Source organism: Paramisgurnus dabryanus, chromosome 19, assembly GCF_030506205.2.
Source record: "Paramisgurnus dabryanus chromosome 19, PD_genome_1.1, whole genome shotgun sequence".
NCBI classification, from domain to species: domain Eukaryota; kingdom Metazoa; phylum Chordata; class Actinopteri; order Cypriniformes; family Cobitidae; genus Paramisgurnus; species Paramisgurnus dabryanus.
In genome coordinates this window covers 2496995-2520841 of record NC_133355.1, presented here as the reverse complement: position 1 = coordinate 2520841, position 23847 = coordinate 2496995, and the positions used below count along the sequence as shown (strand labels likewise).

Below are 23847 nucleotides of genomic sequence, written 5' to 3'. Positions count from 1 at the left end.
GGATGAATTAATCTGAGTCATTAATTTTATGATTTATAAATGTTATTTAAACCAACATACACATTGACTATACATGTCCTGAATAAAAAACATTTATTTTAATAAGTTTTATCCTAAATACTGTTTGGAATACCTGAGAAATATAATACTATATAACAAATCCAACCCATACCGCAAAAAACATATATTTTTAAAATATATTTCAACATCTCCAAAAATATTTTTGCTGAAATATATTTTGGAATATGCTTACAAACATATATTTTTCACAGATATATATTTTTGTCTATTTTGAAATATATTTTAAAGCATTAAACATTTATTAAGCCCTCTATATTTTAAATCCAAGGAAATTTATTCACATCATATTGGAAGAAAAACATTGTTTATGATAGGAACTGGTAAACATAACAGTTTAAAAAATGTTAAAATTGAAGCTAGTTTCAACTTCAAAAATATACTTTATAAAATGAACTTGTATATATTTCAAATATATTTTGGCAAATAATACATTTTTGCCATATGGAATGTAAAATGAAAAAAGTATTTGCTTGGAATACGTTTTGAATATATGTTGATGAAGGTTAAAACTAAATATATTTCCAAATTTAAATAAATATTCAATTGAGCATTACTTTCTGCAAAAAGCATTTAGCATATATTTAAAATATATTTTTGGCCATAGAAATGTATGTATTTGCTGTTTGGGAAGTTTTTGGCCTGGTGTGTATAATGAGATACTATAAACACATCTCTGTGTAATACAGAATTATTCAGGTTAAATGACAACTTTGTTCACATTGGTTGGATAAACAGCATCACGAGTGTGAAAATGCAGCACATTTATAAATGTGACCCTGTCTGTGAAAACCCAACTAAAGTCATTTTTTGGTGATCATCCTACATAATGTAAAGAACATTCATTGAAAAAAATCTTGATGTTAATGTTGACTTGCGTAAGATCATGTCAAAGATTGAAATCAATCTGTAATCAAATGTTGACGCTCCTCATCTCATCTTTAGCTTGGTTTTTATAGACAGGGTCACAAATGTCTTTTGGGATAAAGTGCACCAAAGTTATTAGAGATCCACTGTTTTATCACAAACATACTTTTGCTACAAATTCATCTTGATTTTATATGTTTTCTCCCTCTTATCCTTTATCTTAAAATGTCCGGCTTAATAATCATTCATTAAGAGTCACTGGCACAGATGTAAAATTTTCAATCACATTAATTTCAGGTCGACTCAGAGGACAAAATGAATGTTATGTATCCATCATATCCCACAATCCATTGGGTATGACTGCTCTTCTCCTATTGGCTGCAGGAGTTGAAAAACACTCTTTGGTTTGAAACACTGTTTACATAAAGATCAGATTCATCAGTCTCCTCCTCACAGTTTAAATGGATCACATAGAGAGCTCTTAATACCAGATTTTTGTTAATTATGGTATAAGTTTCATAGCTAAATAAAAATAATTTCCATTGTAATATGAGTTTGAATGTATAGGTTGTTTCTGTAAAGCGTTTCCAGTTTGTCATCCAATGAAAACCCACATCATAATGAAACGGTATTGATTTAGATTCCAGAATCTTCTGAGGTCTTCTGCTCTGAGCTGATGGGGAGGACATCAATCATACTGCTGATGTCATTCAAACGCTCCACGACACACTGAGCTGTGAGACGTGACTCCGGATCATGATCCCAACATTCCTCTATAGTAGAACTCAATAACTGAACACCCTATAGAGAGAAAGAAAGACGGTCACTTCTGAATATTGCAAGCAGTCAAGGCTTCAAACTGATATCCGATTACACGAGTCGGGTTTAGTTTTTACCGTGTGGCTGTTCCAGGTGGATGGCATCTCTGGTCTCTGTCGATCTCTGATCACATGATCTTTCATGCTGTCTATACATGGATGATCCCTGAGGGTCCCAAACGGAGGTTTATATTCCCTTACATCTGCAGAAAAACACAAACAACCCATTATTCACATCATACACCTGAAACATTACACATAAATCTTCCATTTTTGATTAAATGAATAAATTTATAAGCAGAAGAACATTTCTGCATTATCCTAAAAACGTTTTCTCCCAATTTAAAGGGGTCATATGATGAAATTTTTTAAGATGCAAAATAAGTCTTTGGTGTCCCCAGAGTGTGAATGTGAGGATTTAGCTAAAAAAAAACATACAGATGATTTTTTAAAGCATGGTAAAACTTTGCAGGTGCGAGCAAAAATGTGCAGTTTTTGGGTGTGTCCTTTAAAATGCAAATGAGCTGATGAAATGCAAAAAAAAATGTTTTTTTTATTAATTTGTGCTGTCAATTTTTTTCTCTCTCTCTTTCTCTCTGCACTAAATGGCAGTACCGTGGTTGGATAGTGCAGATTAAGGAGCAGTATTAGTATAATAAGACTTGCTACCTACGTCACAAAACAGGCAAAATCTAAATGACCTAACTTTTCACATGCTTGCAGGGAATGGTTTACTAAAACTTTACTGCGTTGTTCCTTTTCATATTTTCTAGGTTGATAGAAGTACCAGGGACCCAATAATAGCACTTAAATATAAAAAATCAGATTTTCACGCTAGGACCCCTTTAAAACAGCTCGTGAGGGATTTAATTGACAGCTGTAAATGTAAAGGAGGCGGGGACACCAGAGATGCATTATGGAAATTGTTTCATGAGGCTGGTAAGTGACATGTCACAGGAGGAATGATAAATGAAAACCAAACAACAACTCAAACAGGAAGTGCAGGTGCACAGGAAGTAAGCTATGTGACATGACGAGTGTGAGTTCACACCACTTATTTTGATGTGAAATATGCATTTCCTCTTAATTTCAGAACAAAAACTTCCCTTAGCTTTTGTGGACGGAGAGAAGAAAAGTAAGACAAGAAGTGGGTATGTTTATCTGTGTGTATAACATCATATTAACACATTGCACACAAGCAAAGTAATCTGTTATACTACAACAGTAAATCATCTTTAAACAGAAAGATTTATCACCTGCGTGACGTCTGATAATGTGTATTTTTTAACCAAAACATGTTTCAAAACCCAAACCACCGTTTGATGGCATAACCTGTTTTTTATTCTGTATTATATGAATTCAGTATTTGTGTCTGTGATCAATATTTTGAAGGTCTTCCAGATAATTTATTTGATTTACATATATCACCTCCAATCACATTGCACCTGGACGTAATCTCCCACAGAACAAGAGCCATAGAGTAAACATCAGCCTGTTTGAAGGATTCAGTGTTCTCCAGGTCCATTCGGGACTCCAGCACTTCGGGAGCCATGTATCTTGCTGTGCCAACCTGACATAAGACATAAGTTTGAAGAAATCACATGTCAATTTTGTACATTTTGGCTGTTGAATACTACCGTATAGAGACGGTTTCATTAGACACACGTGTGGTCACGCGATTGCACGTCTGGTCAAAACTTTACTTTCAGTTTCTGTTTGTTTATTGGTCTGACTAGTTTCTAAACTGAACTCTTAAAACAAATACCTCATTGAAAATAACAAATATTTTGGTTTCCTAGGTAATCTACGTGTTGTTTATTTTCCTTGTTATATAATAAACTACTTTAAAAGGACTTTGTTGTTATTTATTCTTGGCGGAGTTTACTGGAAGTTACAAGTTGACCATGAAAGCCGCTTGTTTATGTTGTTACTGCTGAAACCGTCTATACTGTATAAACCCTCAGATAGGACTACATTATATTGAAGAAAATGCGATATGTGATAACTTGCTTGAAAATGCAGTATGAGATATGATAATGCTTCAAGATTGTCAAATGAAATAAAAGTATTTAAAAAAAAAACTTAAAATATATATAATCAACATATGTTTCATGTTATTTCTGGGAAAATGAAAACATCACTCTCTTTGTCTTGCCTGGATCAACCTAAAACTTTGTTTATATTAACTTCTTGAAGTATTGAAATCATTCGGTTAAGGCAAACCACTAGCTGCATTTACATTTAAGATTTGCGCAAAATTTAATTGTTATTTTCTAAAGAAGACAAAAAACTATTACAAAATGATGGCATTTCCATTAACTGATGTCATGCGACTAATGCTGCATACACACCAAACGCGAAGCATTGCAATTTCTTTCTCTAGATTACTCGCGAGATGTAACTTCGTGTCATGCCAATTTTTTGAGTTAAATATTTTCAACTTGCGCGAAGAACTGAATACTACCTGTTTTCACTGCAATCGCGCCACCCAATTCGCATCATTCGCATTGCCCAGATGGGATTTGTGTCTTTAAATGTAATCTACTCACACAAATTGTTAAATTCGCGTTTGGTGTGTACACCCCTTTAACCGGTATTTTGTAGTCTCGCGATAAGTCATTCCAAAAATTATGGGATGTGTGTGTTCGACTTCAAACGGTGCCGCGGCAAAAAAACAGCAAGAGTTTGTAGGTTTCCATTGCAGTTTTACAATATATTCCTTTTTCGTATTGCCTGAAAAGCCACCTTGCGTAAAACCTTTTTGTGATATATCAACTGGGCACATTTTCAATTTTCTATTGTAATTTGCGCAATTTGAAGGGTAATGGAAATGCAGCTATTGAAATATTGCGATATACCAGGGTTTTGTTTATTTTTATATATTTGTTTTGCCCTGTTGATGGTTATTGCGGTATACCTTGCGGCCCTACCCTCGGCCATCGCACACAATTATAATCAACAGATAATGACAACAGCATCGTGGTCTCACCTGTCCACTGTTTGCGAGTTCTTCAGGAGACATTGCGCTATCCAGTTGCAGACTAAGTCCAAAGTCACACAGACAGCAGGTGAGGTCCGTCTTGACCAGAACGTTGGAGCTCTTCAGGTCTCGATGCACGATTGGTACTTTTGCTCTCCCACACGTCGTTTGCTCGCTGTGTAGATGTGCCACGCCCCGCACCATCGACCCGGCCAATCGGCAAAGCTCCTCCCAGCTCACGATGTGACGGGACAGAAACTCCTGCAGGTTCCCGAGCTCGTGATAGGCCGTTATCAGCCAATACTGCCGTTCCACCTTTCGATCCTCTGCGGTCAAGAAGTGCAAAATATTCTCATGACGAAGCTCCACGTCGGAGAAAATCTCCCATTCTGTTTTCCATGATATGTATTCTTCATAGGGAAAGATCTTTACAGCGACCGTTTGGAAGGGTTCACCGACGCCTGTGACCCCCTGCTTGAGTTTGGCTCTGTAGACTTCAGAGAAACGACCCTTGCCGACAACACTGTCCAAATGGATGGGCAACAACTCCGTGTTGTGGTTCAGATTGTTGGCGTTGGTGGAGCTGCTGTCAGAACGGTTGTCCTCGTGGCCGATGATGGCGTACGTCTCGCTGTCCATTCCTTTCCTCTTGTGATCGATCACCTTGAGCTGCCGGCAAACGTGATACCAGTAGAAGAACGAGACGATAACAAGAACGGTGATCAAGAGAGGAACCAGAGTGACCAACAACACAGGCAGAACTTCTTTCTTCTCTTCATCTGGTGAAGAAGCTACAGGAAAAATATCTGTAAGCAAAACCATTTTCAGGAAAAATTATGATTCATCTTGCACATAATAGACAAGTTTGGAAATCCCCGTTGTAGAGAACTAAGCTCCATCTTTCTACATCAGACTGAGCTTTAGGATATCAAACCCACTGTCTGAGCAAACCGAAGATCTACATCAATTCAGAGTCTTGTGAACATGGGATATGTGAACATACAGATCTACACAACACATACCTTTACATTTATGCATTATGCACATGGTCATGAGAGTTTTGAGTCTCTATATTCTTACTGTAACATCAACTCATGATTCATTTGTGTCTTTACTGCTCCAAGCAATAAATCTTTCTTAATCATGCAGTTAATCTTAGAGTCTGTGATACCGTATGAATCACACTTCTGTCTGGACACGTTTGAAATCTTCTGTACTGTGAGAGTATTGTAAACACGGGTCACATGCAAATACACCACACACAACAAAACAACATATTAGCATAACATTATTGCCTTCGATACTGTATTCCGAGAATGCAACCTAGACAGGAAACCACAAGTCTGAGAGAGAGAGAGAGAGAGAGAGAGAGAGAGAGAGAGAGAGAGAGAGAGAGAGAGAGAAAGAAAGAGAGAGAGAGACAGCAGTAATTACAGTACATAAGACTAAAACAACGTCTACTGTAGACTCATCTGCATACAAGGGTTTTACCCAAAGAAAATACACACACACTGACACACATGCAGATGCACACACATACAGAAACACACACACACACACAAGCCTAACAATGCACATGCAAACGCACACACATGCACACAGACACAAACACCGGCACACATGCAGACAAACACGCACACAGACACACACAAAGACAAATGCACACACACAGGGGGTGGCGCACACTCAGATGCAGACAGACACAAATACACATACCAATGCACACACAGATACACAAACGAACAGACACATACACACACACACAGAGGCACACACATGCACACACAGACCCATGCAAAGACACGCAGATGCACACACACACACACACACACACTTACAAACACAGACACACGCACACAGACACACAAACACGCAGACGCACACACACACCGACACAGACACGCATACAGACACATGCACACACGCAGACACACACTGACACAGACAAACACATCCACACAGACATGCAGACGCACACACACACACACAGACAAACACACGCACACAGACACACAAACACGCAGATGCACACACACACCGACACAGACAAACACAGACACACGCACACAGACAACGACACATATGCATACAGACACATGCTCACAGACACGCAGACGCACACACACACACACACTGACACAGACAGACACACGCACACACACACAAACATGCAGACGCACGCACGCACGCACGCACACACACACACACATACACAGACACACAGACACATGCACACACAGACGGACACACACACTGACACAGACAAACACAGACACACACACGCACACAGACACACACACAAACAGGCAGACGCACACACACACTGACACAGACAGACACGCGCACACAGACACACACACAAACACGCAGACGCACACACACACCGACACAGATAAGCACAGACACACGCACAAACACACACTGACACAGACACGCACACACTGACACAGACACGCACACACACACACACACACACGCACGCACACACGCACACACACACACACAGGCACATATAAACACACATGTTGGCATATGTGGTTTACAGGGACTGTAAACTCCATAGACGCAATGCATTGTATAATGTACAAACTGTATATTAGCATTATTATAGCTATTCTTCTTCTTCCTCTATTTCTTTACACCATTCCAGCATCTACGGCTATATTCATGGCGAGAACCAGTTAATCCATACACAAGTTGTATTCAGACAAGTTGACCCATACACAGGTTAGGGGCAGGGACAATTTGGCATCTCCAAATTGTGGGAGGAAACCGGAGTACCCGGAGTGAACCCACGCTGACACAGGGAGAACATGCAAACTTCACACAAAAAAGGCCACCTGACCTCCCTACTGAAAAATCCAGCTAAGACCAGCATAAGCTGGTGAGCTGGTTTTAGCCGGTCTCCCAGCTTGGTTTTGCTGGTTTAGCAACCTGGTCTAGCTGTGTTTTGGTCACTTTTTAAGCTGGTCTAGCTAGACTTAGCTGGTAATGCTGGAAGACCAGCTGACCCACCAGCTTGACCAGCTTTGCCATGCTGGAAGGACCAGCTTCGACCAGCTACTGTCACCTTAAACCAGCTAAAATCAGCTACCATCTTATGCTGGATTTTTCAGTAGGGCTAGTTGGGCTCAAACCGGGGACCTTCTTCCTGTGAGGCAACAGTGATACCCACTGAGCCACGGTGCCACCACATTAAAGCTATTCACATACACACATGGTTAGTTGTGACTCACTGTCAGTAAAGATGAGTTTATCATTGCACTCTTCAGAGTTACAGGAGCAGATGTAGAAGTTCTCCAAACTCTTCACTTGTTTCATCAGACATCTGTCGCTGTCATAATCCACACTCTGCAGATATTGTCCATGGAACGGCAGTGCTGGATCATGACACACAGTCTCCACAACAGTATTCCCATCATTTCTCCTCCTGAAACACAACATAAACACTCTTGAGAGGAGATCTGATCGGATGACTGACTAACATCACATCACAGCCATAAGTGTCTGCCAGACGCATAAACTTTTCATTTTTTTAAATATATTGTAACACGACTATATCGTCACATATACAGAAAACGACTTTGAGTGTTAAACATCAACCTTATTTATTTTTCTTATTTCTAATGTTTTTTAAAGGATAAGTCCATTTTTTTTTAAATCCAGATAATTTACTCACCACCATGTCATGTTTTTTTTTTTTTTTTTAGGAAAACATTCCAGGATTTTTCTCATTTTAATGGACTTTAATGGACCCCAACACTTAACAGTTTTAATGCAGTTTAAAATTGCATTTTCAAAGGACTCTAAACGATCTCAAACGAGGCATAAGGGTCTTATCTAGCCAAACGAGTGTCATTTTTAGCAAGAAAAAAAATGCACTTTTAACCCAAAACTAGAAATTTTTCTTATTTCTAATGTTTTTTAAAGGATAAGTCCATTTTTTTTAAAAATCCAGATAATTTACTCACCACCATGTCATGTTTTTTTTTTTTTTTTTGAGGAAAACATTCCAGGATTTTTCTCATTTTAATGGACTTTAATGGACCCCAACACTTAACAGTTTTAATGCAGTTTCAAATTGCAGTTTCAAAGGACTCTAAACGATCTCAAACGAGGCATAAGGGTCTTATCTAGCCGAACGAGTGTCATTTTTAGCAAGAAAAAAAAATGCACTTTTAACCTAAAACTTGTCTATCTCCGTTCGTTTGATGAGCCAGCGCAACCTCACGTAATTGCATAATGACGTCAAATGGTCACGTGTTACATATATAAAACGCACATTTGTGGACCATTTTAAACAATAAACTGACACAAAGACATTCATTAATGTCATTCCACATACCACAACGTCAGAACGGTCCTCTTTCTCAATACTTGTAAACACTGGGGTGTCATCCGTGACCTCTTGACGTGATGACGTATTATGTGAGGTCGCGCTGGCGCGTCACATGACCGGAGATAGACGAGAAGTAGTGGTTTAAAAGTGCATTTTTTTTTTTTTTGTCAAAAATAACAATGGTTTCGCTGATAAGACCCTTATGCCTCGTTTGGGATCGTTTAGAGTCCTTTTAAACAGCATTAAAACTGTTAAGTGTTGGGGTCCATTAAAGTTCATTAAAATGACAAAAATACAGGAATGTTTTCCTCAAAAAACATAATTTCTTCTCGACTGAACAAAGAAATACATCAACATTTTGGATGACATGGTGGTGAGTAAATTATCGGGATTTTATTAAGAAAATGGACTAATCCTTTAACTCAGAGTTGTATTTGTGATGAATTGGAAAGATTTCCTGCGGGATTTTCTAGAAGACAGACCGGAATTCCTGTGGAGTAATTAAGACTTTTCCTGATTATCTATACATTATCAGTTTTGGTGGTTCACACAGAGATTACATGTTTAACATGGCACACGTTTAGCTCCGTTATATTTTGTTTTTATTCCACTTGCTCGATTTAACTTGACATCAAAGCTTTTGGCTGAAGGTGAGACCACTCCGTCTCTAATGGATCTCACGTGTGTCTCCAAAATACCCAGTGATCAAATCTATCTAATAATCGTACTATATGTCAACAATTTTCTCATTTGTGTTTTGGTCCTGCACATGTTCAGATATTCTCATGATCAGTGTTTTAGATGACAGAGTTGTTAAAAGTAAAGTAAAACTATGAACGTACCATGCACTGACGCACACTTCATCGGGACTGGTGCAGATGGCCGTGATATCGCATGAGGATTCACAGATTCCTGTGCCGTTGCAGGTTGTAGACCGAATGTCACAAAACTTACAAAGCTCTGGGAATATGTTAGGCCTTTTGATTTTTTCTAAAAATGCTGCCGATGAAAGATAGAGAGATATTATTGATTTATAGCAACCATAAATATCTGGTCTTCTTCATTTGTTCACTGTGTTACATGAATTTCCTCACAATGAAACTTGAATATGATCTCTTACACATACTCACATTTAGTTTGATCTGGGATTGACGGTTTACTGAGGAGCACACGTTCATTGCATTCGTCTTCTGTACAGGCACACAGACGGACGTCACGACCTCTTACATATTTGGATGTCAACAAACAGTCAGAGGTGCTGACGTCCTCCAGCATCACACCGTACAGCGGCTGTGTCGGGTCATGACACATGGTTTCTAAAGTGACAACTCCATCTTCTCTCCACCTGAAAGAGTCATATACAATATAATACAGCAAATGTACGAACGGTGTTCAACTGTACACTAAAGGATGTGATTCTTAAAATATATCTGAACATTAAGCCTGTGTGCTGCATGATGCATGTTGACGCGTGTAGTCATACCAGACAGCAGCGCAGACGTCCTGTGGATTTGGGCAGGTCTGTGACACGTCACAGTTTGATGAACAGTGCTGGGACATGCAGTTGCCTGGCCGAGGATCACATGATTTACACACACTTGGCGGATTGGCTGAATGAAGCACAAGCGATGCACCTGTGACACAGACGGATCAGAAATCATGATTTTAAAACCTCTCTTTTGATAACTTCACATCTTGTTCATTCATACACGTACCTTCACTCTCTCATTAACAACATGAATGCACATACTGTATTTATTTAAAAATCCTCTTTATAGTTACTGTACATCTGAACTAACACACACAAGTTAAACACTGAGCAATAATGTTAATGCACATTATAAAACGGGCAGTTCTGGTTCTTCATTCTGATCGGTTGAAATGCGTTCTAACTGAAGCCATGATAAAATACCCCGGTAAACCCATGGTTCAGACCGCATTACAGGAGTATCACTGCGCCACTGTTGCTGCCTACTGATTTATGAAAATAAACAACAGTGTCTTTAATCATATCTTTAATTTGTCTACAATTGCTCAATTATGGCGATATCCAGATAAATTTCAATAAATGTTGTTGAGTCATCTCATCAATAAAGATAAACCTTTTTATCTCCCTGTGGAGTTTCTAAATCAAATTCATATTTCCGCTATCCAAGGGTGGTGATCTTACCCAACTTAAACACTGACGCATTCACTCAACACTGAAAACACAGCGTGTAAGTTTTGATGGCTCTATATCTGATCTCTTACAAAAGTTCTTCAAATAAATGGAATTATCTCCGCTTTTAGCTGAAAATTTCAGAAGTGATAAGAGACAAATGAAGGTAGGATGATACGTTTTTTGTTTTGTTTTTGTTTTTAAGCGGATGGTCTGTTCTTTCATTTGATATTTTATGTTTATTTAAAGAAGATCATTTTTCTGCAAGGTATTAAACTAAAACTGGGTGGCAACTGGGTGGCATATTTGATCATCATTTCAACAGTTGCACGATATAAATGTTAATGTATAAATTAGATGAATTTATAAAAAATAAACACCACAGTCTTTAATCATATTTTCATTGTGTCTTTGCTGCGTCTGTGTTGGTTGGGAACTGCGCTCTGTTTCAGTCACACTTGATTCTGAGGAACTACTTTGTTTGGCGGAAGAGTAATATTTATACTAATATAATTACAACTTATTTGTGTTTTATTTTATAAAATCCCGCTAATGTTATGCATATGAAGTCACCGTTTTATAAACGCAATAACCCCCGCGAAGCAGTGGGGTTGCAGTGCATTTTATAACAGCTAAGGGGGCCTAACAACACCCCTTAGCTGTTATTAAATGCACTGGGCCGGGTTTCCCAAAAGCATCATAAGGCTAAGTTGATCGTAAAAACGATCGTACGAATCATCTTAAAATTACGGGCCGTTTCCCAAAAGCTTCGTAACTTAAGTAGCACTTGAAAATCATCGTAGATCTATGAGTGGTCTGGAGTAATCGTTCATTCATAAGTGCATCGTAAGACAACAGAGTTACAAGGTCACCTGCAGGACAACCAGCAAATTGCACTCCTGCAATGACGATAATGTAATGTTTTAAATGTAGGCTATGTTGTTATTTATTTATTGGGTTCTTCTTTGTTTATTTGTTTAAATTACTTTAATATAATATATTTAAAATTAAAATGAGAAATCAAAATTAAATTACAATTAAATTATAATTTTGGTAATAGTTGGTACTATTAAATTGATAAATGGTTCCTACCAATTGCTTCTATAATTAATCTACAGTAAAAAAAATAATTGTTTTGAAGTGAAATGGCATCTGATTAAGGAAACCAAATAAATATGTACGTTACAATGCAATAATCCCTAATAATAAATAAACATAGATAATAAAAAAACTAATAATAATAATAATCTAAACTATTACATAAAATGCAGAAGGAATTTCGCAGTGGGACGAGTCCTAACTAAATACGGAAAATAATATTTCATTATGCACAAATTATTCAAACATTAAAATAATTTAAAAAAAATAATTGTTTAATGACTAATGATTTTATAATATTTAGTCATTAAACAATAATGAAAAATATTATAAAAAAACATTAGTGCACATCAGCTGAAGATCATTAGCCTAAACAAGCTTCTGCTACAAATTCGAGTCATTCTATTGGTGACATTTCAGCACTTGACAAACGGATAGCGACTCGTAAGTAGCACTTAAAACCCAGCTGCGAGCGATCGTTTAATTTGCATCTTTGGGAAACACACGTAAATGAACAACGAATGTTCGTTAAGTAGCTCGTAGAAAGCGCTCTTAAGAGCTAAGTTCAATCGTTATTGGGAAACCCGGTGCTTCTTGGGGCTTATTGCTTTATTATCTAATGAAGACCACCACATGTTTTTAAAGTGAGGAAAACCTTCGACTTTGTAAATGAATCTGTCGAACCATAAAGAAACGTGCTTCAGGATGGCTTGGCTGTAAATATAGATTTTGTTTTAGTACAAAACCATCCCATGCCCACAAACACATTTGACAATGTTTTAAAGATGCCAAAGAATGCATTGTAATAATTTGTTAAATTATTCTCTGATATCTACATAGAAGGTTTGTGGCTTTATTAAGTGCAAAAAATTCAGTTTTACATATCCATTTATTGCCTTTAAAATGAAATTATCTATTATTACCTTATTTGAAAGGGTCATGAATAATAATATTGAGCTCTGCTCTGATTGGCTGTTTCTCCTTCAGTAGCTTTGTGTGTGTGTAAACAGATCTTATGTTTGAGTCATAAGACTCAAAATCAGATTTTGAAGAATAATCAATTGTTTGGAGATTGTTAATGGAGTGGTAAGTTTGTGTTTTTTTCAGTATGGACCTGCAAAACGTAACTGTTAACGACAATAGTAGAACTTCAGCCTAAACGCTAGCATATAACATTAACTAGCATATAGCATTAACTAGCATATAGCATTAACTAGCATTAACTAGCATATAGCGTTAACTCAGCAGTTATAACTTTGTTTTTAGCATTTTAACAACATTGTAATTAATTTAATGTTGGGGCGTACATCTGGACTGTAATGTCACAGTTGTTATTTTGAGATTGGTTTGTTTTCCAGTTGTCTTTTGCATGCACGAGGTTTACATAAAAATGAGGAAACAATCGTGGTTGAGGTTTATGATGTCTTTACCATGAACACAACACTTATTATTCAACTATGTCTACAGTTTTATATTGTACGTCACCTTTAAAGAAAATTAAGTACAGGTTCAAGAGAAAATCTCTGAACAGACAGGGTCTAATGCAGAATGACGTCACTGTCTAAACATTGTGCTGGAAGTCATTTCAACAAGAAAGAGCCTGCCAGGAAAATAAACATAAACATCTGCTGTAATATGAAGGTTAGTGGACACAGAACTTAGTTTTACATACATCTATAAAATCCAATCACGTGATAATATTACACAGTAAATAAAAACTCAATCAGAGCCCTGCTGAAAAAAATAATAAAACCATTACAGACAATTCTAATGGTTTCCATTAAAATACCAATAGGAACCATTAGCTTTTACCATTAAAACCACTACTCTGTAGTGTGTTTTCGGCCATATTCCATTAGAACCAATACATAGAACCAATATAAACCATTAGAGACCAACAAAAAACAATACACTGTAGTGTGTTTTGGGCCATATTTCATTACAACCAATAAAATTGCCAATAAAACCAATAGAATTTCTGTGATGGTGTCTATTGGGAGTACATCAACATCTGTTAGGACATAGCACAAGAGTCATAAAGCTACTGTCAAATCATTTCATTTTGTCTTAATACAAATTTACCAAGTTAAATCAAATCTTCATGAATATGAGATAATGACAATTAAAAGTTTTATGAGGTCAAGATGTTACCAAACTAATAAATACGCCAGTAATGAGAAAAACGGGAAGATTTGTGTTTGTTTAAAACTTGAAGTTTTTCAAATGTATCGCAGACGAGCATGAATGCGGAAATGTCAACATGTGTCAGACATTAAACGGAAAACACTGATCTGAATACAGTATTAATAACCCATCCGCTATAGAAAATAAGCGAACTGTTCCCGTTATAATCCACGACCTTCCCGCGTCGACGCGCCGCTCATTACGCGCCGCGTCGCCCTGATGTTTAAACTCAAGCGGAACTCACCGGACATCAGAAAACATCCGAGCAGAAGTAATCCAAAGCCACAGAATCTCTCCATCACTCACACATCTATTCACAGTCTCATCAGTCTGAACGAGATTCAATCCGGATCGAGGCTTTTATATCGGCGTGATTCGGGTCCTCCTTCACACGAGAGACAGACGACATGAGTCACAGTGAGACAGGAAATCTTCAGACAGGAGGAAGCGAGACTTTTCCTGTTGCTGTCTGTCTGTGTGTCAAAACAACGCAGTTTACTATGTAGAGTAGAGAACATCTGAACTTTAACAACTGCAATAAACCACAACATCCCAACTTAATAAACATCTCAAAAGTTAGTGAGCACTACATGGGCAGCATTATTGGGATCTATTTGAACAGCACATCATTTTCCAGACTGCATTTTTGGGCATGCATGTCAAAAGTTTTTCTAATCTGTTTGGTAAATGTGGTAACACATTTGGGGATATATTTGCCTGTATGGACAACAGTTTAGGTTATTATCTGTGTGCGTGCGTGTGCGTGCGCGTGTTCTCAAAAGCACGCAAGCCTACACATAAAGCATGTTGTGCCATGAGTCAAAACATTGTGAGTTGCCCATCTAGATATCATGTTAGAGCCTAAATAAGTCAAAATACTCATTCAAGACAACAATAATGACATTTAGTCAAAGGTGTTGTTATGAAGTTAAAGATCAGAGCTGAAAGGTGGGTGGATTTAACTTTCTGAACTTTCACTAGCCGAAGATTGATTATAACACGTCTGGTTACACCAAAACTAGGGCTGTCAAAAGATTAATCACGATTAATTACATACAAAATAAAATTTGTGTTTGCATTTGTGTGTATTGTGTGAAATTATTATGTATATATAAATACACACATATATACATTTATAATTTAGTTCAAAATCTAAATATATAAACTATATTTATATATACATGTAATGTTTCTTAAATAGGCTACATGCATGTGTGTTTGTATTTATATATACAAAATAATTATACATGCACACACACATATATTATACAAAAACAAACTTTTATTTTGTAAACGATTAATCGTGGTTAATTTTTTGACAGCCCTAACCAAAACATGTAATTTATAAGAAATCAATTGCATTGTTTCAAAGTTTTAAAGTAATATCACTTGTATATTTAATAATGGTTTTATTAACACAGAATTAATGGACATATTTATTACCAAATCACACAATATGTCTTCCAGTAAATATTTCCCAATATCAAAGAAAAACTGATGTGCTGACAAAATATCTGCAGCTGTTCTTGGGTAATTTTAATCTATATTTGTAATTCAAAGAAATCATGTACAATAATCCAGTAATGTTTGTATAACAGATGATTTCTCGGGAGATGTGTTAGTTTGTGTTTTTTTATACAGACGGGAGACTTTAGTGATCTCGACTGGCGCTGTTAGTCTAGACTGTGTCTTTTTTTACCAACTCCAACTGGAAATGATTCAGGAGATTTGCAGGATTTCCACATAACTTCTAGCAGTGAGATTAATCTTAGAAATTCATAACAATGTAGTCTATAGAACTGACTGCTTTACTTAATGAACTGTAAACAATGTCATATAGAAAAAAACTATGACTGTTTATGCATTAAGAAATACACTAGTTAATGCATTAGCTATATCATGAACTAATATATCATTTATTAATCTTTAAAAGTTCATGTTATTTTCAGCATTTACTAGTAGCCTACATTTCTGAAATCCAAAGTTGTACCTGTTAACATTTGTAACAATACTTCTACACCATTTATTAATCTTAGGTCATTTCAACATTTACTAATTCAATATATATTTTTAAATGTATATATTTTTATTTTATAATTTAATAAAATAATATAGAATTTATATTTCTCTTTGAAATCAAAAGTTGTATGCACAATGAAATCACAGGAGCAAACATTAACTTAAACTAGCAAAGGTGAATACAGGTTGTAAAACTATATTGCTCATTGTTAGTTCATGTTAGCGAATGCACTTACTAATGTTAACAAATACAACCTGTACAAATAATAAGCTGTAGTTATGCAGCAGTAATTTACCGTAGATTTAAATGTAGGTCATTTACAGGCAACAGTTTGTTCAAAGTTAAATGAAGATTAAACATTAACAAGTCTTTTACAGAATAAAATAACTATAAAATAACAGCCTCATGCAAAGCATTCTGGAATCCAGAAATCCTCATCCTTATTTTTCATTTTTTCCTTCAGATTTTGGTTCCCAGAATGCTTTGCATGAGGCTGTTATTTTAGTTACATAAAGTTAGTAACATAAATTTTAATCTACAGTAAAGTACTGGAAAAGAGCTGGCAGTAATACGGTCATTTCTACAGTGTACCTATTAAATAAATAATAAAAAAATAATAAAAAATCTACTGGTCTGTCTCATGTTTCATAAGATGGATGCTGGTTTTCCCATAAGACACAGTGAGTAAGAACGATAAAAATACAGCAGCGTCTCGTCTACAGATAAAACACAGACCGTCTCTACTGACTTAAGTTCCTTAAAACTTAACCAAGTTTTTAATGCAGCAATTTATGCGTTTATCTCTTTTGTATGCAGAACTTTTGTTAGAAGACGTAATGTACACTATATAGCTTAACTTAGTTTCTTTCATCAGTAATAAACAACATGGGGAGAGGGTTTCCAGATAGAGATTAGTTTAAACCAGGATATAGTTTTAACAAACATGCTTTACTAAAACATTACTCATGTGCATTTTCAAGCCAAACAAGGGCACTGATGTATTTTAAGATATGTCAAGTTATTTTCAGTTTGGACAGCTCTTACATATATTTTAGTCAAGGACTAATCCCTGTTGGAGAAACTGCCCCAAAGTATTTGAAAAAGTGCAGTAAATATACAATATCACTGCACACTTTATTCTGAATTTTCTTTGAATTTAAAGGTCACATTCTTTCTAATCCCATTTTTTAGTCAGTGTGTAATGTTTCTATAATAGCATAAATAATACCTTTAAAATGATAAAGCTCATATAAAGGCGATATATTTTCTTTAATAGAATTCGCCTGTTAAAGCCTACAGCGAACGGCCGGTTTGGACTACAGCCCTCTACTTCCTGCTTAAATGACGTCACTAGAACAGTTTTTTGACTAAACTCCGCCCACAGGAATACGTCAGTCACCAGCTAAGCTGCTATCGAATCACAACACACTAAACAAATTACACAATCAGAACTCATTACGTATTTCTGAAGGAGGGACTTCATAAAACAAGGAAGACATCAGCCCGCTTTTAGGACAGAGCTATACAGATAACTAAATTATGTGAAAAATACCGCGTTTTTAACACGTGAAACATGAATACATGTTATATTGCACACTATAAACACAATCAAAGCTTCAAAAACACAGAAAGAACGGGAGCTTTAAAAACACAATTAAATGAATCATTATTATAGACAAAAATATGATTTTGGCACTCTAACCACACTACAGATGAAATATAATGTTTGTGCATTTCAACCAGACAGTCTGCAACCATCACGCACGCACGCACACCCAAACACATCTGTTTCGTAAACTAGCATATCGTCCAACTCATGTTAGACTAGCAGAAGACACATTAACCTTAATGCATTATGGGTTCAATCCAAGAGAAAAACACCTATTCTGTATACATGCGTGCGTGTGTGTGTGTGTGTGTGTGTGTGTGTGTGTGTGTGTGTGTGTGTGTGTGTGTGTGTGTGTGTGTGTGTGTGTGCGCGTGTGTGTGTGTGTGTGTGTGTGTGTGTGTGTGTGTGTGTGTGTGTGCGGCCGGGTAATTATCACGTTGGGGGGACCAATTGTCCCCACAAAGATAGGAATACCAGTATTTTTGTGACCTTGTGGGGACATTTTGATGTCCCCATGAGGAAACAAGCTAATAAATCAAACAGAATGATGTTTCTTGAAAATCTAAGGTATCAGACAGTTTCCTGTGATGGTTGGGGTTAGGGAATGGGGCAGGTAAGGGGAATAGAATATACAGTTTGTACAGAATAAAATGCATTACGTCTATGGAATGTCCCCAAAAAACATGGAAACCAGAACGTGCATGTGTGTGTGTGTGTGTGTGTGTGTGTGAGAGAGAGAGAGAGAGAGAGAGAGAGAGGGAGAGAGAGAGAGAGAGAGAAACACCCCCACACCCCCATACACATGCAATTCCAGTTAAGTTGATCTCAGAATAAAAACAGATGTTTTACAGAAAACTGACAAATGTTTTAACACTTCCCATAAATAAGAGTCGATACTGGCGAGACTCTGAATGTTTGCAACACATTTTGAGATGTCTCAGTTATTCAAACACTATGGTGTAGTTTCCTGAACAAGGCTTAGTCCAGACTAAAATGCATGTTTGTGCTGCCTTCATTTAAAAACATCTTGCATATTTTAACATCTATCAGTGCCATTATTGTGTCTCAAGATGCACACCAGTAGTGTTTTTGTAAGGTTTTTTCAAATCTATTCAAACTTTCTAATATAACTAAGGCCTAGTCCTGGAGTAATCTAAACCATGTCCAGGAAACCGTCCCTATATGTTTTACCAGACTAATACATTTTTATGAACATAATTATGAACTTACATTTGTCTGCTGATAACTCTGCTTAAAAATATTTAATGTACAATATTTATCTGAATTGAGAAAGTCAGATGACTGAACCCAACCCTGAGAATAATTGAAAAAAGGTACAGTAATAAACTTGAATAAGCATCATCATATTCTGAAGAGATTGCTGGAAAAGTCTAATTTTATTGATACAGTAGTTATATAATATTAAATATACATTTTTATATTGACTTAATTAGACTTTTCTAGGGTGTAATTTTTTTTCAACGTCGAAGAATGAAACATTTTGCAATAAATATCAAATTTAAGTGATTTTGTACATAAAACAAAAAGCATATTTTTCTTGAATTTTTCTTAAGATTTTTTTCATTGTTTTATGCCCAAAACCACTTAAATTTGATATTTTTGGTCTAAAAACTAGATTTATTTTTTTAGATCATTTTGCTCATCAAGAAGAAGCATCTTAATTTAAGAATTTTTAGATATTTTTACTGAAAACGATACAAAAAATACTAAGAATTTTTTTCTTGAAAATATTTTTTTGCAGTGTACCATCTGACTTTAAGTGTCATAATAAAATAACCAAATAATTTTGATATTTTTCCCATTTAAAACTTGACTTTTCTGTAGTTACATTGTGTGCTAAGACTGATGGAAAATAAAAAGTTGTGATTTTCTAGGCCGATATGGCTAGGATCTATACTCTTATTCTGGCGTAATAATCAAGGACTTTACTGCTGTAACATGGCTGCAGCAGGCGTAGTGATATTACGCAGCAGCTGAAAATGGTCCCCTTAGTAACAAATTTGATGCATTACTTCAATCATTCATTTTTCTTGCTAAAACGAAATGTGAGAATCTAACTATCAGCAGACATGTTTACCTAATGCCTACCAAAATAAATAGTGGCCTATAGGCTGCTTGTCTGCAAGCTATGATTTAGACTAAACGTGGCAAACTCAGCCTGGATTCATGAAGATTTTAACAGAGGTGGAAAGAGTAGACAAAAACTCTACTTAAGTAAAAGTAAAACTAAAGAAATAATTACTCAAGTAGAAGTAAATTTCAAAATTGACTTGAGTAAAAGTAAAAAAGTATGCAATGAAAATAATTCTCAAGTAGCGAGTTACAAGTTACTCATGAAAAAATAAATATAGATATACATACATGCGCACACACACAGTATGCCCTCCAGAACAGTAAAGAGAAGATTTTTCTGTTTGCTGTGGAGACCAGAAATTGGTAAGATGAATATTAGTATGTCAGAAGTACAAAATAATTTGTAACATTTATATAGCGCTTTTCTGCAGACCTCAAAGCGCTTTACATATGAATGGGGGAATCTCCTCAACCACCACCGAGCGGCAGCCATATTGCGCCAGAACGCCCACCACACACCAGCTTATTAGTGGAGAGACAATTAGGAGATATGGTGATGATTAGTAGGCCAATGGGCAAGTTTGGCCAGGATGCCGGGGCACCCTTACTCTTTTTGCGAATGACATCCTGGGATTTTTAACGACCACAGGGAGTCAGGACCTCGATTTAACGTCTCATCCGAAAGACGCAAAAATGTCACATTTTATTAACCTTTGTTTATGTTTAGACACATTACCAACAAAGAACAACAGCAATCAATGTTGACTCATGTGTGTTTTACCCAAATGCAAGAGTCTGAATCAAACTGATCGTACACATTTATGCTTTTCATTTGTAAACAATGAATGCATCAGGACACAGCTCATCACTTCAACACTTCTGAGTCTCAATATGCCCACTTTATATAGGAGTATTAAAATACAAAAGTGTTGTTCATTTGAGGAGGAATATTGTCAATGTTCCAACAGGTAAAAAGTTTATGTGACAGATTCTGTACTGTATCATATTCATCTTTTAAATTTTAGACATTTTTTGACTCCAGAGGAATTTTGCCTGTATTTTGCCTGGTGGTACCCAAAAAAACACCAGCAGTGTAGATTTAACACTGGTGATTTTGCACTTTCTATTTACTCTAAAATGTGCTTTTTAATCTTTGCTTTATTAAAACCTATAGTATGTCAATCTCAATAGATTGTAAAGTTACAAACCATCTTAAAGATTTATGGTCAGTGCTGCCCTCTACTGGTGATAATCTGGTTTACACTCCGGTTACAAACCAGTTTAGCCAACTACTGTCAATAAGTTTCATTACTGACAAAGTTCAACGATTTGGTGTTTCCCAAAACCATAGTTCAAATGAATATTCGCAAGCTGCATCTCAAACTTGTCTGGTGAACGACAGCGACTTCACCTGAGTCATAAGCATATTACAACAATTTTACAATGGAGAGAGAAAGAGAGAGAGAGGTCATACATGTGTAATTTCAGATGCTATGAATAATCAAACTCGGTACAGTAAGGGCTCTGTTTGTGCATACAGTGAGGATAATAAGTATTTGAACACCCTGCTATTTTGCAAGTTCTCCCACTTAAAAATCACGGAGGGGTCTGAAATTGTCATCGTAGGTGAATGTCCACTGTGAGAGACTTAATCTAAAAAAATCCAGAAATCACAATGTATGATTCTTTAACTATTTATTTGTATGATACAGCTGAAAATAAGTATTTGAACACCTGAGAAAGTCAATGTTAATATTTGGTACAGTAGCCTTTGTTTGCAATAACAGAGGTCAAACGTTTCCTGTTGTTTTTCTAGATCAGTCAGGTTTCTGGCCTGTCGCTGAGAAACACTCCAAAGATTCTCTATTGGGTTTAGGTCTGGAGACCTTGATATGCTTCTTACAGAGCCACTCCTTTGTTATCCTGGCTGTGTGATTCGGGTCATTGTCATGTTGGAAGACCCAGCCTCGACCCATCTTCAATGCTCTAACTGAGGGAAGGAGGTTGTTCCCCAAAATCTCGCAATACATGGCCCGGTCATCCTCTCCTTTATACAGTGCAGTCGCCCTGTCCCATGTGCACAAAAACACACCCAAAGCATGACGCTACCACCCCCATGCGTGGTGTTCTTGGGATGGTACTCCTCATTCTTCTTCCTCCGAACACGTTTAGTGAAATTATGACCAAAAAGTTCTATTTTGGTCTCATCTGACCACATGACTTTCATTGGCAAACTTAAGACGGGCCTGAACATGTGCTGGTTTAAGCAGGGGAACCTTACGTGCCATGCATGATTTCAAACCATGACGTCTTAGTGTATTACCAACAGTAACCTTGGAAACGGTGGTCCCAGCTCTTTTCAGGTCATTCCGTGTAGTTCTGGGCTGGATTCTCACCTTTCTTAAGATCATTGAGACCCCATGAGGTGAGATCTTGCATGGAGCCCCAGTCGGAGGGAGATTGACGGTCATGTTTTGCATCTTCTATTTTTGAATGATTGCTCCAACAGTGGACCTTTTTTCACCCGTAGCCCTTTCCAGCCTTGTGGAGGTGTACAATTTAGTCTCTAGTGTCTTTGGACAGCTCTTTGGTCTTGGTCATGTTAGTAGTTGTATTCTTACTGATAGTATGGGGTGGACAGGTGTCTTTATGCAGCTAATGACCTCAAACAGGTGCATCTAATTTAGAATAATAAATGGAGTGGCGGTGGACATTTTAAAGGCAGACTAACAGGTCTTTGAGGGTCAGAATTCTAGTGTTCAAATACTTATTTTCAGCTGTATCATACAAATAAATAGTTAAAAAATCATACATTGTGATTTCTGGATTTTATTTTTAGATTATGTCTCTCGCAGTGGACATTCACCTACGATATTTCAGACCCCTCCATGATTTCTAAGTGGGAGAACTTGCAAAATAGCAGGGTGTTCAAACACTTATTTTCCTTACTGGAGTATTATATGTTAATACTAATGCAAATACAAACAATTAAATTATAGGGTGGTTTCCCGGACAGTGAGTAGTATATACCAGGACTATGCCTTAGTTCAATTAGGAAATATAGTTTTAACAAACATACCTTATACTAAAAACATAACTTGTGTGCATTTTGAAGCCAAAGAAAGGGCATTGGTGTATTTAAAGATATGTCAGTGTAAGTTGTTTTCAGTTTGGACAGCTCTTACATTTATTTTAGTCTGGACTAGTCTAATCCCTGTCCGGGAAACTATACCCCAATAAGGCGGCAAGGCACTAAGCAATGTGTTAATGCAATATATTTGAAATTCTTTCTGATTGGCCTGGAAATCTGCTTTAAATATCTGATCTTCATTAACATACAGCAATTTACAAAAAAAAACACAAAACAAAATTAAATTAAACGCTGATAATCCTTTCAGTGACAACAAAAATCATTATAATTATTCAACCATATCCTAAACATATCATAAAGAACCAACTAAAAAAATAAAGTTAAACCAGGCAAAAATGTTGCTGTGTCAAAGATGAAATCTGAGATTGAATAGAAACTGAGGTGTTTTTTTTTTTATTTCCTGACTGTTATATTTCCTGTCTGTATTAATAAGATTTGACTTCCTTATACT

At 36.5% G+C, this 23847-nt stretch overlaps 1 protein-coding gene across 2 annotated transcripts; it reads right to left on the bottom strand.

Moving 5' to 3' along the window:
• Positions 1 to 334: 334 nt before the first annotated feature.
• On the bottom strand, positions 335 to 14988 carry tgfbr2a (transforming growth factor beta receptor 2a). 2 transcript variants are annotated; one of them, XM_065284382.2, is made up of 9 exons: positions 14767 to 14988; positions 10566 to 10716; positions 10213 to 10427; positions 9925 to 10081; positions 7980 to 8173; positions 4753 to 5549; positions 3192 to 3333; positions 1842 to 1966; positions 335 to 1746 (listed from the first exon to the last, which is right to left on the bottom strand). In XM_065284382.2, exons 1-9 carry the CDS (start codon positions 14819 to 14821, stop codon positions 1582 to 1584), a joined length of 2001 nt encoding a protein of 666 aa, XP_065140454.1. In that variant the 5' UTR covers positions 14822 to 14988; the 3' UTR covers positions 335 to 1581. The 2 variants fall into 2 exon arrangements, with proteins under 2 accessions (XP_065140454.1, XP_065140463.1); XM_065284391.2 differs by having other exon boundaries at positions 4753 to 5534; positions 14767 to 14987.
• Between the last annotated feature and the right edge of the window lie 8859 nt (positions 14989 to 23847).

Excerpts from the sequence above, each read along its gene's own strand:
- tgfbr2a (XM_065284382.2), bottom strand. The coding sequence starts at position 14,821 with ATGGAGAGATTCTGTGGCTTTGGATTACTTCTGCTCGGATGTTTTCTG. Across the intron at positions 10,428-10,565 it reads GACGTCTGCGCTGCTGTCTG|GTGGAGAGAAGATGGAGTTG; the intron begins GTATGACTACAC and ends TGACTCTTTCAG. Across the intron at positions 1,967-3,191 it reads CAGGTGCAATGTGATTGGAG|ATGTAAGGGAATATAAACCT; the intron begins GTGATATATGTA and ends GTTTTTCTGCAG.